The sequence below is a fragment of the Panthera tigris genome, chromosome X (genome assembly GCF_018350195.1).
Source record: "Panthera tigris isolate Pti1 chromosome X, P.tigris_Pti1_mat1.1, whole genome shotgun sequence".
Classification (NCBI taxonomy): Eukaryota; Metazoa; Chordata; class Mammalia; order Carnivora; family Felidae; genus Panthera; species Panthera tigris.
The window spans coordinates 122,992,406-123,011,387 of record NC_056677.1 but is presented as its reverse complement, the minus strand read 5'-3'; the positions used below and the strand labels follow the sequence as shown (position 1 = coordinate 123,011,387).

The window sequence follows — 18,982 nt, the reverse complement described above, 5'->3', positions numbered from 1 at the left end:
TGTCTATTCAGATTTACCTAACTGGGCCTTATGTGGGTGTGGGGGATGACTAGGCACCAGAGGCACCTGGGGGGTGGGCCACATTTTCATCGGGTTGTTTGTTATTAAGTTGTAAGCATTCCTTGTATATTTTGGGTAACAGTTTTTTGTTATTGTTGCTTTGTTTTTTTTTTTTTTTTTTTTATCAGATGTGTCTTTTGCAAATCTTTTCTCCAGCCTATGGCCTGTCTTTTCATTCTCTGGACAGTGTTTTTCACAGAGCAGAAGTTGTTAATTTTAATGAAGTCCAGCTTAAGTTTTTCTATGGATCATGCTTTTGGTCATTGCCAAACTCAAGGCATCTAGGTTTTCTACTATGTTGCTTCTAGGAGTTTTATCATTTTGTGTTTTATATTTAAGTCTGTAATCCACTGGAGTTAATGTTTGTGAAGGATGTAAAGTCTTTGTCTAGATTCTTTTTTTTTTTTTTTTTTTTTTGGAGGTGGTTGTCCCAGCTCCATTTGTTGAAGAGACTGTCTTTTCTCCACTGTGTTGCTTTTTCTCCATTGTCAAATATGAGCTGACTGTATTTATGTGGGTCTGTTTCTGGGCTCTCTATTCTGTTCCATTGATCTGTTTGTCTCTCTTTTTCCTAATACACACTATCTTGATTACCATAACTTTAAATTTTTTCTTTTTAACGTTTATTTATTTTTGAGACAATGTGAGAGACAAAGTGCAAGCAGCGGAGGGGCAGAGAGAGAGAGGAGGACACAGAATCTGAAGCAGGCTCCAGGCTCTGAGCTATCAGCCCAGAGCCCGACACGGGGCTCGAACTCACGAACCATGAGATCATGACCTGAGCAGAAGTCGGACGCTTAACCAACAGAGCCACTCAGGCGCCCCTACCATAACTTTATAGTAGGTCCTGAAGTTGGCTAGCATCAGTCCTCCAACCTCATTCTTTTCCTTCAATATTGTATTGGCTATTTTGGGTCTTTGTGCTCTCCATATAACTTGTTAAAAGTTTATTTTTGAGACAGAGCATGAGTGGGGGAGGGAAGAGAGAGAGAGAGAAGCAGACGGAATCCTAAGCAGGCTCTGTCCTGTCAGCACAGAGCCCAATGTGGGGCTCAAACTCATGTGAGATCATGACCTGAGCTGAAACCAAGAGTTGGACGCTTAACTGAGCCACCCAGGCACCCCTCCATATAAACTTTTGAATCCGTTTCTCGGTATCTACAAAATAACTTGCTGACATTTTGATTGTGATTGCATTGAATCTATAAATCAAGTTGGGAAGAACTGACATGTTGACAGCATTGAGTCTTCCTATCTATGAACTTAGAATATCTCTACATTTACTTAGTCCTTTGATTTCTTTCATCACAGTTTTGTAGCTTTCTTCATCTAGATCTTAGGCTTTTTTCTTTCTCTTTCTTTCTTTCTTTCTTTCTTTCTTTTTTTTTTTTTTTCTTTCTTTCTTTCTTTCTTTCTTTCTTTCTTTCTTTCTTTCTTTCTTTCCTTCTTTCTTTCTAGATCTATACCAGGATTTCTTTTTGGGGGCTGCTAATGATGCTTTTTAAATTTCAAACTCCACTTGTTCATTACTGATATATAGGAAAAGGATTGACCTTGCCTCCCCCAACCTTGCTGTCGTCACTTATTAGTTCCAGGAGTTTAAAGAGTTTTTTGCATTTGTGAATCCTTTTGGATTATCTGCATAGATGATCATGTTCTCTGTGAACAAAGAGTTTTTATTTCTTCTTTCCCAATCAGGATCGCTCGATCGATCTCTTTCTTGTTGCAGTAGCTAGGACTTCCACTATGATATTGAAGAGCAGTAGGGAGAGGGGACATCATTGCCTTGTTTCTGATCTTGGAAGGAAAGCTTTAGTCTCACCATCAAATATGGTGTTAGCTATAGGTTTTTTTGTAGATACTCTTTCAAGTTGAGGAAGTTCCCTTCTATTCCTAGTTTACTGAGAGCATCCCATTCTTTTAAACAGCAATGTAACGTTTCATTGTATTGAACTACGTTTTGTTTAATTCTTCTTCCTTGATGGACACTTGGTCTGTGTCCATTTCTTGTTGGTATTTTAGGCAGTACTGTTTTGTACAACCTTGCACATACCCCTTTGGGCACATGTGCAAGTATTTTTCTGTAACAGGTACCTAAAAGTGCAATTGCTGGGTTGGGATATACGTATTTAAATAATTTTAATTTTTTAAATGTTGAAATAATTACAAACCTACAAGAAACTTGCAAGTATAAGGAGGTTCTCCCCACCCCCACAATCACCTGAGAGTAAGTTGCTTACCTGATACACCATCACCCTCCCCCTAGTCACCCCCCCCCCACCCCGCACATCTGCAATATACCTTTAGGGAGCATTTTCTTTTTTTTTTTATTATGAAATTTATTGTCAAATCCGTTTCCATACAACACCCAGTGCTCATCCCAACAGGTGCCCTCCTCAATACCCATCACCCACCCACCCCTCCCTCCCACCCCCCATAAACCCTCAGTTTGTTCTCAGTTTTTAGGAGTCTCTTATGTTTTGGCTCCCTCCATCTCTAACCATTTTTTTTTTCCTTCCCCTCCCCCATTGTCTTCTGTTAGGTTTCTCAGGATCCATACAGGAGTGAAAACATATGGAATCTGTCCTTCTCTGTATGACTTTTTTCACTTAGCATAACACTGTCCAGTTCCATCCACGTTGCTACAAAAGGCCAGATTTCATTCTTCTCATTGCCAAGTAGTATTCCATTGTGTATACAAATCACAACTTCTTTATCCATTTGTCAGTTGATGGACATTTAGGCTCTTTCCATAACTTGGCTATTGTTGAGAGGGCTGCTATACACATTGGGGTACAAGTGCCCCTATGCATCAACACTCCTGTATCCCTTGGGTAAATTCCTAGCAGTGCTACTGCTGGGTCATAGCGTAGGTCTATTTTTCATTTTTTGAGGAACCTCCACACTGCTTTCCAGAGTGGCTGCACCAGTTTGCATTCCCACCAACAGTGCAAGAGGGTTCCCGTTTCTCCACATCCTCTCCAGCATCTATAGTCTCCTGTTTTGTTCATTTTAGCCACTCTGACTGGCGTGAGGTGATATCTGAGTGTGGTTTTGATTTGTATTACCCTGATGAGGAGCGACATTGAGCATCTTTTCATGTGCCTGTTGGCCATCTGGGTGTCTTCTTTAGAGAAGTGTCTATTCATGTTTTCTGCCCATTTCTTCACTGGATTATTTGTTTTTCGGGTGTGGAGTTTGAAAGAATATCCAATGGAAAAAAGACAGTCTCTTTAACAAATGGTGCTGGGAGAACTGGACAGCAACATGCAGAAGGATGAAACTATACCACTTTCACCATTCACAAAAACAAACTCAAAATGGATAAAGAACCTGAATGTGAGACAGGAAACCATCAAAACCCTAGAGGAGAAAGCAGGGAAAAAACCTCTCTGACCTCAGCCGCAGCAATTTCTTACTTGACACATCCCCAAAGTCAAGGGAATTAAAAGCAAAAATGAACTATTGGGACCTCATGAAGATAAAAAGCTTCTGCACAGCAAAGGAAACAATCAACAAAACTAAAAGGCAGCCAAGGAATGGGAAAAGATACTTTCAAATGACATATTGGACAAAGGGCTAGTATCCAAAATCTATAAAGAGGGAGCATTTTCTTCAAGCAAGGACATCCTTTTATATATTCTCAGTGTAACTATCTGAGTCAGAAAATTAATGTTGATACCTTACTGCCACCTAATCCTCAGACCTAATGCAAGTTTCACCCGTTGTCACCGTAATGTCTAATACAAGGAATTCTGATTTACTGTCCACCTAGATTTCCCAGTTGTACCACATTGGCACTGGTGTGTGTAGGTGTCTCTAAATATTTTTTCAGAATCACTTCAGAATCAGTGGCAAGCAGGCCGCTCATTAACTCTTAATACTTCAGTGTGCATTTCCTAAAAACAAAGATACCTTCTTCCCTGACCACAGTAAATCCATGAAGATGGGGAAATTGACAGTGATCCAGTATTACCACCTGGTCAACAGACCTCTTTCAAATTTCACTAAGTGTCCCAATAATGCCTCTTATGCATTCAGGATCCAGTCCAGGATCACCTGTTGGATTTAGCTGTCACAATTTCCTTGATCTCAGGGATTGCTGTTCAGTGCTGAAAGCTATTGGCTCATGTTTTGTCCATTTTATAGTGTTCACAGTGGGAGAGCTAATCTTATGCCAATTACTCCATCATAGAAAGAAGCAAAAGTCTACTCCAGAATTTTAGAAGCTAGGTTACTAAGTGTCATAATTTTTATTTTCTTGGTGGATTATATGCTTTATAAAATATTGGCCTTTTCTTATTTAGATGTTGGGGTCTTAAATTTTATCGTCATATTAATATTGCCACATCTGCTTTCTTCTTGTTAACATTTACCAGTGTATATTTCTGTTATATATATTTTGTGTGTGTGATTATGTTGTTTTATGTGTATATTTTGTCAACAGCATATAGTTATATTCCAATTATCTTTGGATAGGAGATTTACCCTCTTTATACTCATTTTTTTTTTTTTACTGATAGGATTGTACATATTCTTGTGTTAAGGTTCATATTTTCTGTTTAACTGGTTTCTTTTTTCTGTTTGGTGACTTTCGTTGGATTGATTTTTAGCTGTTGGTGTTGACCTTTTTTTTTTTTTTTCCTTAAATGAGGTAGACGTAGTGGTTACCCTTAATTCTTTTGCTATGGGAAGTGGATTTTTAAAAATAAGACACGTTTTTAGAACAGTTTCAGATTTATAATGCAAAGCTTGTAAAGACACTTCTCATATGCTTCACATTCGGTTTCCCCTATTTTTAACATTTTACATTAGTGTGGTGTATTTTTCACAATTAATGAACCAATATTGATATACTATTATTAACTAAAGTCCATACTCTATTCAGATTTCCTTTGTTTTAACCTGAAGTCCCTAGTTTTGTTCCAGGATCCAATCCAGGATACCAGTGACCTTCCATCATTATATCTCCTTAGGCTCTTCAGGCTGTGCTGGGTTCTCAGATTTTGTTTTGTTTTTGATGACCTTGGTTTTGAGTGCTGGTCACATATTTTGTAGGATGCCCATCAATTGGAATTTGTCTCATGTTTTTCTCATGATTATACTCGGGTTATGGGCATTTGAGAGGAAGACCACACATGTATGGTGCTTGTCTCATCCCACGATATCAAGGGTATATACTATCAGCATGACCCATCACTGTTGATGTTAACCTTGATCTGATGTAGTACTTCTTAGATTTCTCCACTGTAGAGTTACTCTCTCCTCCTACCTACCTTCTCATATTGTAATCCTTGGAAGGAAGTCAACACTTATGGAGTGGAGAGTTATGCTTCATCTCCTTGAGCTAGAAATACCTACATAAATTAATTTGAATTCTTCTGTTTTATCCCTTTTATGTATTCATGTGTTTATATCAACATGGACAAATGGATATTTTATACTTTGTATTATAATCTAATACTACTTTATTGATTAAATTGTTCCAGCTTTAGCTGTTGGGAGCTCTTTCAGCTGGCCCTGTGCCTCATTGACATATACCCATCAATATCAATATTTTAAAAAATACCTCCTGGAACTATAAGATGCTTCAGACTCCTATATTTCTTGTTCCAATCCTAGAACCTGCCATTTCTCCAAGGAGATCTGTTTTTCTTTAACTGGAGAATGGTATTTAGAAACCACGATCTGGGTGCTAGGTGTGCTTATTGCTACTGGGGTGTTACTGCTTCCAGGCCCTCTCAGGTCACAGAGCAGAGGTGTATGTCCGCATACTAGCCCATGTTTATATACACACGTGTCTATAAGTATTTCTATATGTAACCATCTGTATGTATGTTAAGCTAAACATGATTCATACTGAGGTCTCCAACTCTAATCCATTATCACATAGGTCGTTTTAGCCTTCTCTTATCTGTAACCTCTATCTGAAACAGTGAGAAGCCTGGCTTCTACAGTTCACCACCCATTTACCGATGTGTTCAGTTCCAGTATACATGCATGGTAGTTTGAGAATTGATAATGTATATACCCCTGTAGGAAACTACATGCCCATCAGAGGGAATGATAACTGTCAAATTCAATAGCAGGCATAATTGGGCAGATGGGTCCACCTCTGAGAACAGATTCTCTCGTTAAAAGCTTTTCCATAGAGCCTTTTAAGTTATGTATAATCAGAGCTACTAGATATGGATGCTGGGGTCAGGGGGGATGATACGCTGAGTTGACAGTGGAATGGGATGAAAGAACCTGGCACATATCGATGGAACTTTGGACTCCAGTATTCCTCATTGCAAAAGTCCTACATACCATGGAGAAGGCTTTTTGTAAGATTGTACTTCACGTTCTGTACAGTTGAGCCTTCAGCCTTCTAGTGGACTGAAGGTGGTTGTTTTTTTGTTTTTGGTGAGGGTAAGTTGTTTGTAGAAGGTTATCAACTAAATATATCTTTGGGTGGCTTCCACTGATTTCCTTTTCTTGTGTTACCTTCGTGACACTGTATCTAAAGGGAAGTAACCATTATAAGTACTATTTTGTTTTACGCAAAAATAGTTAAATCTTTTTTTTTTTAATTTATAGGATCTGGGGACTCTGATTTACGTCTGGAGGATGCATTTGAAGAAACTTCCTCAGTAAAGCGTGAGTAGTAAATCAGACTATTAAACAGCAAACAATAATGATTAGTATACACTACCCGCTCAGGAGACACACTCAAGGAAAACAGTAGGTGGCCTATATTGATCAGATAAAATATGGGTGTCATAAATTACATTATTTAAGACAAAATCTGAATGTTTAACATCATTTGTTTCCTTTGCAAAGAATACCAAACAATGTAATAGCTGAGACAGCATTTTCTTCGGCAGCAGCCTCAGAAGACTGCCTTTCCCTAGCTCAAGAAGAGGTACTTTGAAGTGAATAAGAGATTTGTTTCTCCTCCTAGATTTTTTTATGACTTTTCTTAAAATGGCGTCTATATGTAATCTCTCAAATGCTAAGCTTTGTCATCAGTTTCTCTTTAGTTTTTTTTGAAAAAAATAAACCATTTAAAAAAATATGTGAATGTTAGAAAGTGAAGCTGAGATTTTGTGTGATCTTTCCCCATCCTGCTAACATACACTCCCATCCCAGGAGGGAGCTGCTGAAGTGAGTTTGGATCTGCTGGTCCCAAATGATTTTTTGTGCTGTTACATACATCTATACACATAGATTGTTCGGTGTTGTTGTTGGTTTTTTTTGTTTTTTCGGGTTTTTTTTTTGCTTTATATAACACGTGTAGAGCTTTTTAATTTAGTTACATGTGTGTTATTGCACAACCTTTTTTATTTAATATATATTGAAGACCTGAATGAATATATCTATCTGTATTAATTTCCTACAGCTGCTGTAACAAAGTACCGCAAACTGGCAGGCTTAAAAACCAGAAATGTATTCTCTAACAGTTCTGGAGGCCCACAGTCCAAAATCAAGGTATCGGCAGGACCACACTTCCTCTGAAGGCCCTGGGGCAGAAAGCTTCCTCACGTAGCCCTGCTTGTGGTGGCTTGTAGCTGTGAGACTCCAGTCTGTGTGTCCATCTCAACAGGGCCTTCTCTTTTGTGGGGTGTCGTCTTCCCTTCTGTCTCTTACAAGGAGACTTTTTGTTGGATTTAGAACCCACCTGGATAATCCTGAATGATCTCATCTCAAGATCCTTAACTTAATTACATCTGCAAAGACTGTTTTTCCATTTAAGGTCACATTTATGGCTTCTGGGGATTAGGACTCTGCTGTATATTTTTGGGGCCACCGTTCAACCTATATCATCTATATATCTTCATCTTTATATCTGTCCTTCAGATTTAAACTTGTGTTTCGTGGAGCTGGCATTCCAGTGGTGTGGCTTTGGCCATGGCCCATGATGCCATTTCCTTACTGACAGATGATGTGATTTGTTTTTATTTTGCATAATTACAAATAGGGCTTCAGCGAACAGTCTTGTCCATATCCCTTGTGCACGAGTTCAATGGAACTACCAGGTCGAAGGGTATACGTATTTTATATTTTAATAGATTCTGCCAGAATGTTTCCAAAATGAATGTTTCATTATATATTCACTGAACACTGTTGAGTTCCTTTTCTCCCAGATCCGCACATCACCAGGACCACGTTACCTATCCAAGGCATTTTACCAATATGATGGACAAAATATCTTCTTGCTTATTAAGCATTTCTCTAATTATAGTAAGATGGAGCATCATGCCATAGATTTACTGGCCATTTGTATTTTCCTCTTTGGTGAATTGTCTGTTCCTATCTTTTCCCCATTTTCTTGCTGGTTTGCTTGTCTTTTTTATGGGTTTGTGGGCTCTCTGTATATTCTGGATGGTGAAAGGGAGGGGCTCTGGAGCCAGACTTCCTGCGTCTGAACCCTGCCTCTGCCACTTATTGTCACCGTGGGTGAGTTACCTGACTTCTCTGTGCCTCTGTTTCCTCGTCTGTTACGTGAGGTTAATAACGAGCCCTACCTACTAGGATTATTGTAAGGATTAGATGCGATGGCCCATGTGAAGCACTCAGCACAGGACTGGTATGAGGTGAGGGCTCAGTAAGTTCAGTGGAATAGAATTGAGAGCCTAGAAATAAACCATTCTGTCTATGGCCAGTTGACTTTTGACAAAGATGCCAAGATTGTTCAATGGGAGAAGAATAAGCTCTTTAATAAATGGTGCTGGGAAGACTGGATATCCACATGCAAAAGCATGAAGTTGGACCCCTGCCTCACGCCTTATACAAAAACTAACTCAAAATGGATCATAAACCTGAAACTACAAATCTCTTAGAAGTTCATTTTCATGTATGGTGTGAGGGAAGAGCTTAGGGCATTCTCGGGTCTTTCCTGAGTATGCACACAGTTCTGTCCATCCAGGTGGCCTTTTGGATTCCCAGGAAAATAAATATACTTAGTTTATTAGCAATGATGGCTTTCATGAAGTCATTTAACATCTTCCAAAATAAATATGACCAAAAATTAACAAACCCCAAATAAATATAAGTATAAAGATCCCCAGTTAGGAAATTGTTCTTTTCCTGATGGGAGACCTTTTACTATTTACATCCCTTTCTCAGTTGTGTACCTGCCAATCCGATCTCCATCACCTATGAGCCAGTGTGTCAGGGACCCATAGGACCACCAGCATGTGATGTCTTTGGTCAGATCATATCCTTCAAAGCCTTATCACTCTGCCATCCTTTTTTTTTTTTTTCCTGTCTTAGCTTACGTCTCATGCTACTGAGGGTCAAAGAGCTAGACCTGTCCATCTCTTCTAAGCTCAATTATGTTTTCTGGTGGAGAATGTTCTCCTTTGTATATCGTACCTTTCTTACATAAAGAATCCCTGGACCTTCTAGGTCTGGCTGTTGTGAAGGACCTTCCTTCATCAGCTCAGCAGTGATTACTGAGTGCATGCTTGCTGCCAGGCACTACTCCAAATCTGCCCTCACAATGTTATTATCTCTGAAGAGACACAGTACACGAAATGATTTCAGGTATCGCTGAGCACTCTGGAACAATTATAACAGGGAGATGGGACCGGGAGGGCCCAGGGAGGTGGTAAGGGGTGGCTACTTTACATGAAGTGGTAAAGCCCCCCCTCCCCCCCCACTGGACAAGAAGTGACCTGCAAGGAGTGGGGAAACAGCTGTCAAGGCCGAGGAAGCAGGTGTAAGAGTCCTGAGGCAGAAAAGAACTGTGTTGGCTCTGAGGCTTGGAAGGTGTGTGACTAGCGTGTGGTGGACGTTGGAGAAAAGACAGAGAAGTTGGAAGGGGCTGGGTCATATGGGGTCTTTAGGGCCTGGTGACCACTTGATTCTAAGTGCAAAGGGGAAGCTCCTGGAGTCGTTTTAAAAACTGCTTTATTGAGATATAATTTACATAAGATACAATCCATCCATTTAATTTTTTTAATGTTTATTTTTGAGAGAGACAGACAGAATGTGAGCAGGGGAGGGACAGAGACGTAGGGAGACATAGAATCTGAAACAGGCTCCAGGCTCTCAGCTGTCAGCACAGAGCCCAATGCAGGGCTCGAACTCCTGTACCGTGAGATCGTGACCTGAGCTGAAGTACAATTTTTAACCGACCACCCAAGTGCCCCATAATTCACCCATTTAAAGCATGCAATTGAGTGACTTTTTAGTATATTCGCAGGGTTGTGAAACCATCACTACAGTCCATTTTAGAACCTTTCCATCACCTCAAAAAGAAACTCTGTACCCCTTAGCTGTCACTCCCCAATCCCCTGATTATTTCCCTCCTCCAGCCCCTGACAACCACTGATCTCCTTCCTGTCTCTCTGGATTCCCCTATTCTGGATATTTCCTATAAGTGGAGTCCAATAATAATGCAGACTTTATGTTCGGCTTCTTATACTTGGCATAATATTTTTGAGGTTCATCCATGTTGCTTTCAGAATTTTGCTCCTCCCTTGCTCCCTCCCCCTTCTGCTTCCCTCTCCACCCCTTTTCCCTCCATGTGTTCCTTTTGCTGTGTGTGTAATCATCTCATGGGGAGCGTGCTTCTGCTTTTGCCCTCTAAAGCTGCTTATGATTGTCCCTATTTCCTCAGAAGGCCACGGACACCATCATTAAGCCACAGCCGGGCAAACCTGGCCGGTTTTGTTTACTATGTTGTAGCACATAGGAGAAAGACTCCCTTCTGGTAGGAGTGCCATATTGCTGGCAGCATTTGCTGAGCAGCAGAGAACATTTTCTAAGTTTGTCATTTTGAGCTTCACAGAAATAGGTGTCTTTATTTTAGGAGCTCACTGCTTTGATGAAGTTGACCTACTATTCTAATTCCTTGGTAAGCAGCTAGACTTTCCTCGTCCCAATTGTGGGTGATAAATCCCATTTAAAGGTTCATGACAAGAAAATCTGTAGTTAATAGTATCTTAAAAATCCCACAAATCCAAGCTCATGTTCCCCACAGGATTCACATGCATGAATGTTCTCTCAAAATGGCACCTACAGCCATTGATAAGACTATTGATAAGCTATTGATAAGACTGTGTGGTACTGGCATAGGATTGACATGATTAGATCAATCAAACAGTCTGAAAATAAACCCTTACATGTGTGGTCAGTTGATTTCTTTGTAATCTGGAAAAAAAAGTAATTTTACATGAGCTATTGGAGTCCTACGGATTTGGAACTAATATTATGTAGGTGGCAATTGCTTTTTTGAGAATTGCTCAGGTAATGGTTTCAGCATCATAATTTCTCCTTCCTACCCATACCTATCACCGTAACATAGGTATACGTCCAGAACCTTCTTCACACACGTGTGCTGTACTTCGTTTTACAGCTTAAAGTCCAGCGGAAATTCTATACCTAAAATCCTCTCTAAACTGATGATGAACTAGATTCGAAAGTACATTGACAGTAGGTTATCACGTGTGGTCGCCTTACCGTAAAAACCTGTGCACTGGTGTGGTTTTCACATTGAGGTGCACGTTGGTGTACCAGCTGCCTGCCCAAGGAGTTAAGCAAGCACGGTCGTATCAAGGGAAGGACTTGCCACATTCTCAACTTCCATGTGCACTTTTCCTAAAACTGACTTGTGGTAGAACGGACGTGCAGTTGTAGTGATGATCTTCTCCCCGCCCCCGTCCCTCTTTGTTCAAAATAATTCTTGAAGTGAAATTCACGTAACGTAAAATTAGCCATTTTAAAACATTCACTGTGTTGTGTAGCCATCTTGTCTGTCCAGTCCCAAAACCTTTCCATTCCCTGAAAGCGAAGTTGCTTACCCATTAAGCCGTTTTTCCTCCTCCCCCACTCCCTTTTCCCCCAGATGATCACCAATCTGCTTTCTATAGCAGTTGATTTATCTATTTTGAGTATTTTGTATAAATAGTATCCTACAATATGTGACCGTTTGTCTTTCACTTAGCATAGTATATATGCCACCTTGTAGCCTATGTAACAGTGCTTCATTCTTTTTATGACCAATATCCCATCGTATGGATAGACCTCGTTCACTCGTTGGTTGATGGACATTTGGCTGTTTCTGCCTTTTGGCTGCTGTGAGTAGTGCTGCTGTGAACATGCGTGTGTACGTTCTTGTTTGAGTGCCTGTTTTTAATTCTCTGGGGGCGTATACCTGGGAGTGGAATTGCAAGGTCATATGGTCGTTCAGTGTTTAATGTTTTGAGGAGCCACCAGACTACTTTGCACAGTGGCTGTACCATTTTACATCCCCACCGGCAGTGTAGAAGGATTCCAGTTTCTCCACACCCTAGCCAAGTTACTTCCCTTTTTTTCCCCCGAAATTTTGTACTCTTTGACTAACACCTCCCCATTCCCTCTCCCCCCGGCCCTGGGTAACCACCATTCTGGCCTCTGATTCTATGTATTTGACTACTTGAGATGCCTTGTAAAAGTGGGATTGTGCACTATTTGTCCTTCTGTGTCTGGCTTATTTTACTTACATCATGTCCTCTGGGTCCATCTGTGTTGTCACAAATAGCAGGATTTCCTTCTTTTTAAGGCTGAATAATGTTTTACGTACATTAGCACATTTTGGCTCTCCATTCATCCATCAGTGGGCGCTTGGATTGTTTATTACAGCTATTGAGAATAATGCTGTGATGAATAAGGAAGTGCGGATCTCTCCCAGAGATCCTGATTTCACTCCTTTGGGCTATATGCCTAGAAGTAGGATTGCCACATCCAGTGGTAGTCCCATCGTTTTCATTTTTTGAGGAGCCTCCATACTGTTTTGTTCGATGCAATTTTATCGCACGTGTAGGCTTGTGTATTCACCGTGAAAGGCACAGAACTGTTCGTTCCCCGCCAGTATTGTTAGGTGGAGTAAATTCAGTCTTTTATGAGACCGAAAACAGCTAATTCAGCTCAAAATTGAAATAATCACATAAGTGACTTTTCTTGAGTCACTTGTTACGCTTTGAGCAGTATAATTGCTTTAATAGCCTTTCCCATTTCTTTGCCCAGAATGTCAGAAAGTTGTGTACTGAAGGTTGAGCTTTTAATCGAGTATTTTTTCTGCTCCCTTCTATTAATTTTGTATCGCCTCATAGTCAGTTACCATAGATTACTGAGTTAGAACAATTCCAATGCATTCTCTTAGTCACCTGGGTCAGGAGTTTGGGTTCTGTGTTGCTGGGTCCTCCACTCAGTGTTTTCTACAGAGCTACAGTTGACATATCGGCTGGGGCTGGGCTCTGACGTGAGGTTTGAGGTTGTGTTAGTTTTCTGTCACTGCTGTAATGGATCACCGCAAAGCTGGTTGCTTAAACAATACACCTTTATTATTTTATAATCATTGAGATCAGAAATCTGATCTGGCTGTCACTGAGCTAAAACCAGTGTGTCAGCATAGCCGTGTTCTTCTGGGGGCTATAAACAACATCGATTTCCTTGTCTTTTCCAGCTTCTTCGGGAGGCCTGCGTTCTTTAGCTCAGGGTCCTTTCCCTCCATCTTCAGAGCCAATGGTGCCATGCAGCATCTGCAGATCTGTCTCTCTGGCTCTCTCCCTTTTAAAGACCCTTGTGATCGCATTGAATCCCCACAGATAATCCAGTATAGTCTTCCCATCTCTGTATTCTTAACTCAAAAACACATGTAGAACCTTTTGCCGTGGAAGGTAACGTATTCACAGGTTCTGGGAATTAGGACATTGCTGTCTTTGTTGGGGGAGCATCGTCTTTCTACCACATCTGCTCTCTGGCTCCCAAATATCCATATCCCTCCCACATGCAGGAGACATTCACTCTGTCCCACCATCTTCACAAGTTTTAACCTATTACATCATTGACCCAGATTCCAAAATCTTAATTTAATCAGCACAGATGACCAAAATCTCACCACCTAAATTCTCTACATCAGGTGTAGGTAAGTTTCTGGATATAATCCTTTCTAAGGTACGATCCTTCTCCATCTATATACCTGTGAAACTCAAGAAACCGGCTACTTGCTCCCCAGAATATAATAATAGAGATATCCCATTTACGGGAGTGAGCAAATGGAAGGCAAGAGGACTTTACCGGTCTCTAGCAATCCTCAGAGCCATCCTTCCATTTCCATGAAAAATAGCACGTGTTTGCAGCTGAGTCATTCTATCCGCCTGTTTCTCTGCCTGTAGAATTGTGGGAGGCTAAACGGCGTTTTTCCTTTTGTTCTCTTTCTGTCGCCTTGACTTCCAAGCTGGCAGTGTTCCTGCTGCTGTCAAATTCTCAAGAACCTTATGGACCTCCCATGTGTGTCATGGAGATCACTCCGTTGGACAAGAGGCTCCTTCACAGATCTTTCCTGGATGACCCCATCTCTATTCGTGGCTTCTGCTGAGGTGGCTGAGGGAAACCATGAGTCACACGTATAATCTCTTCAGAGAGCCTTTGTGTGACTGAATACTCTGACCTTTTGACCCTTCCAAGGCACTAACGCAAGGTTTTCCAGGCACACCATTGGCCGCCTCTTCAGAGCATGCTCTCTTGGCAGTGAATTTTAGCACTTTTTGCAATTAGGTCAGGATGGAAGTTTCCCAAATCATCAAGTGCTGGTTCCTGTCTGCTTATGAGTTCTGCCTTCAGTCTTTGTTTCCTCTCACATTTTCCTATGGACAGCAGAAAGAAACGAGGTCAAACCCTTAACACTTTTTTTGGGGGGACCCTCCTCAGCTAGCCTATCCAAGTTCATTATTTGTAAGTTCCGCTTTCTGCGCAACTACAGGATGCACAGTTCAGCCAATTTCCAATAGCATGTTCCTCAATTCCATCTGAGACTGCAGTGGCAAAGCCTTTAACAACCATGTTTCTATCAACAGTCCGTTTGTGGTGATTTAAGGACTCTCTAGCATGATAGGAGTATTTTTGACCATGTTCTTTCTGAATCCTCATTAGCTGTCACTAGTTAAGATCCCTATTTCTACTGACAGTCTGTTCATGGAACCTAGGCTTTTTCTGTGATGCCCCTCAGCATCCTTCCAGCCTTTGTCTATTACCTGATTCCCTAGCCACTTCCACATGTTTAGGTATTTATTACAGCAGCACCTTAATCCTACTACCCAAGTCTATAGTTTCTTATTGCTACTGTAACGAATTACAGCAGTGTGCTGGCTTAAAACAGCACCGATTTATTCTCTTACAGTTCTGGAGTTCAGAAATCTATGATTTGGGTTTTCACTGGACAGAAATGAAAGTACTGGCAGGGCTGTGTTCCTTTGGGAGGTTCTAGGCGGAAGTCGGTTTCCTTGCCTGTGTCTGCGGAGGCCGGCCACCTGCATTCCTTGGCTAGTGGCCCTTCCTCTATCCTCACAGCCAGCAGAGTGGTATCTACACATTTCTCCCTCACTCTCAGCCCTGCTTCCCACATCACGGTCTCCTCCCCCTGGCTCTCCTGCCTGTACCTTCCCCTTATAATTACCCGGGGCTTCCTACGCAATCCGGGATAATCTTTTCATCTCAAAGTCCTTAGCTTAACCACATCTGCACAGTCCGTTTCCCCGTGTAAGGTGACCTACTCACACAGTTTTGTTGGCAGAATTCATTTCTGTGCAGCTACAGAACTAGTGGCCACTTCTTCAAGGTCAGAAAAAGGAAGAGTGTCGGCTACCTTTAATGTCAGCTCAGGGAAGGCCGAAAGCCCTCTTTCCAAGGACTTACCACCTGATTATGTCTGAATCACCCAGAATATTCTCCCCTTTGAGTAATTCATTCATATTTATTGGCATCCTAATTATATCAGCAAAATCCCTTCACCTCTGCCATATGTCATAACCCGATCTTGAGAGTGACCTGGTTGCCCCCTTCCCCTGGGCCCCTGCACTCAAGGGGCTGGGTTTATATAGGCTGTGTACACCAGGGGGCAGGAATCCTGGCAGCTGCCTTTAGGATTCTACCTACCATCTAGGACATTAGGTAAAACGGTCATTCTTTCTTTTTTAAGTTTATTTATTTATTTTGAGAGAGCGCACACACACACGAGTAGGGGAGGGGCAGAGAGAGAGGGAGAGAGAGAATCCCAAACAGGATCCGTGCTGCCAGCACAGCCCAATGCAGGGCTCAGACTCACAAACCGTGAGGTCATGACTTGAGCCGAGATCAAGAGTCGAACGCCTAACTGACTGAGCCCCCCCCCAGGCACCCCAGAACTGGCATTCCCTTTCACCTGCTATTGTGTAGTGAAGAATCTAATTCATTCTCATAACGTTTGGTGCTCCTGCCCTGGTTCACACTAAGGACCAGTTGGTTTACACGCAATTGCTTTTGCACCATGTAAAAAGTGCAAAGCACATCTGAGGATTATGAAAACAGTTATGACTGCATAGACCCCCAGGGGTTCTTGGAACACTCTTTGAGAACTACTGTCTGAGAGCTATTTATGTGGCATCCGTCTGTTTTACCCTAAATCAAAGATTTCTTCATCAATGCATGCTGAGCATGTATTTGTGGAGCTGGGGCGAGCAGGAAGGTCATTTTAGATGTCTTCTGTGGTGTCAAGCTCTGCCTTTACAATTTCACTCCTATAGGCAGTCCTATAAGTGAGGTCTACCTTTGGAGAGGGCGACTTCATAGCATCTTTGAAGCAGCTCTGCTTCCGAGCATTTTCCTTCTAGGCACACCACTTCGTGTGCACAGCTGTCTTGTGTTTTATATCCACCCCCAATGGAACGCTAAAGTCCCACAGTGAAATGGCTACATTCTAAGCATCTGTGCTCTCCAGCCAATATGGAGAATAAGGTCGGTCTCTGGAACTGACATGAGGAAGGTAAGTGACAGAATCAAATGTATGTAGTATGAATCAACTTTTATCCAGTAAGCGTATCCAAGCACACGTACGGGAGTGCGTGCTTATGTGAAAACATTCAGAGTAGCCACCTCTGAGGGTTGATTCGAGGCCAGCTTTAGTATTTTCTTTGCGTTCTCTACAATCAGATTACTTTTATATTAAGCATACATTACAAATTTAAAAAAATTCTGTACCATTGGATTACTTTTACATTGACCATATCTAACAAATTTAAACAAATTAAAGCCATCTTTACATGAGGAAGAACTCTAGGTGTCGGAACTGGGGAAACCTTCACGACCCCATCCTTCCCTCCTGGTTTAGATGAGAAGGGCTTGTCCAAGGTCCTGCTGCAAGCTAGCAGGACTGCGGGACTGGAGCCCAGCGGCTCTGGCTTTTCCTCCAGTGCCTTTTCTCCACAGCACGCTGCCGTTACATGTGTCTGCATGGGGAGGGTGATGGCCCCAAAGGGTAGTTTAGCATCAGGTGGTGCACCCTGGCCAAAAAATCCCCAGAAAAGGCCGCTACTGATCCACAGGTCAACCTGCCCCAAAGAAGTATTACAGTCCCTCGCCTCCAAAATGGTAAGCTTTGGCTTTATGGTGATGACTGGCCTGCGTGGCAGTGTGCCTCGCCCATGGAAGATGAGATCCAGTAATCTAGAAAGAAGATGAAAATGGGACTCTGGTCTTTAAGAGGTAAGCACGATGTGCTAACAGAAAAATAGTGACCCCAGGCCCTCTGGAAAAGTCGTATTTTATACCTTCATCTCAAAGAGACTGAGAACTGTGTTATTTGTCCTGTAAAGATATCCTCTCTGGAAGATTTTCATTGTGCCGCAAACCATTGGGATCAAGAAAGAACAAGCTTTAGTTGCCTGGAAACTTCACTCGTGTTACCACCTCATTCCAAGATGTTCTTACTGCCCTTTCCTACTTGATTTGCTCTTTAGTTGGGTTTTTTTTAAAACATTTGTTTAGGTTTGAGAGACGGAAAGAGAGAGCACAAGTGGGGGATGGGCCGAGAGAGAGGGAGACACAGAATCTGAAGCAGGCTCCAGGTTTGTAGCTGTCAGCACAGAGCCTGACATGGGCCTCAAACTCATGAACCATGAGATCATGACCTGAGCCAAAGTCGGACGCTTCACTGACTGAGCCACCCAGGTGCCCCCAAACTATTTTTTAACAGACTTTTTTTCTTTTGAGGTAATTGTAAACCCCTGAAGATCTAAGAAATGCTGAAGGGAGATTCCGGGTATCCACTACCCAGTTTCCCCAAAGGTGACACCCTGCAAAACTATAGTATAATATCATAAGCAGGGTATTGATATGGACACAAAGCCGTGTGTGTGTGTTTTCATTACTGTGCGGTTTTGCCCCCTGGGTGGGTGAGTGTGTCCACCACGATAGTCCACAGGGAGCTGTTACATCACCATAAAGACCCCTCCTGCCGCCCTTTTATGAACACTGACCATTATCTCCTCCCCCCGCCCCTGCACCTTTCTAGTCCCCACCCCCTAACCCGTTGTCCATCTGTAGAATCTGGTAATTTAGAAAATGTTACGTAAATGGAATCACGTAGTATGTAATGTTTGGGAATTGCTTCTTTTTTTTTTTTTCACTCAGAATTCCTTTGAGATCCATCCCAGTTATTACAAGTATCAGTAGTTTGTTGCTTTTTCCTTGCTGAATAGCATCCCATGATGTAGATGTACCACAGTTTGTTTATGAAGGTCATCTGGGTTGTTTCCAGTTTTCGGCAGTAAACATTTATATATAGGTTTTTACATGAGTGTGAGTTTTCCTTTCTCTGGGGTAAATGCCCAGGAGTGTAATTGCCGGGTCTATATGATAGTTGTAGGTTTAGTTTTTAAAGAATGTCGCCAACTGGGTTTCCAGAGTGGTTGTACCACGTGACATTCCCACCGGCAGTGTGTGAGTGACCCAGCTTCTCCGTGTCTTTGTCAGTCAGTACTTGGTGTTACCACTAGATCCTAGTCATTCTGATAGGTATGTTGGTGGCCTCTCATTGTGATTTTAACTTGAATATCTTTTGCTCATTTCTAGTTGGATTGTCTGTGTTTTACTTTTGGATTTTAGGAGCTCTTCATAGATTGTAGACACAGTCTTTAGT

General features: G+C 41.8%; 1 protein-coding gene across 1 annotated transcript in view; it reads left to right on the top strand.

Annotated features, from left to right (window-relative positions):
• The window catches only part of CD99L2 (CD99 molecule like 2), an 89,912-nt gene that overhangs the window by 44,409 nt on the left and 26,521 nt on the right, over window positions 1–18,982 (top strand). The window contains exon 2 of the mRNA XM_042975275.1: window positions 6,640–6,699. Coding sequence (XP_042831209.1) covers window positions 6,640–6,699 — 60 coding nt within the window. The remainder of the gene's footprint in view (window positions 1–6,639; window positions 6,700–18,982) is intronic.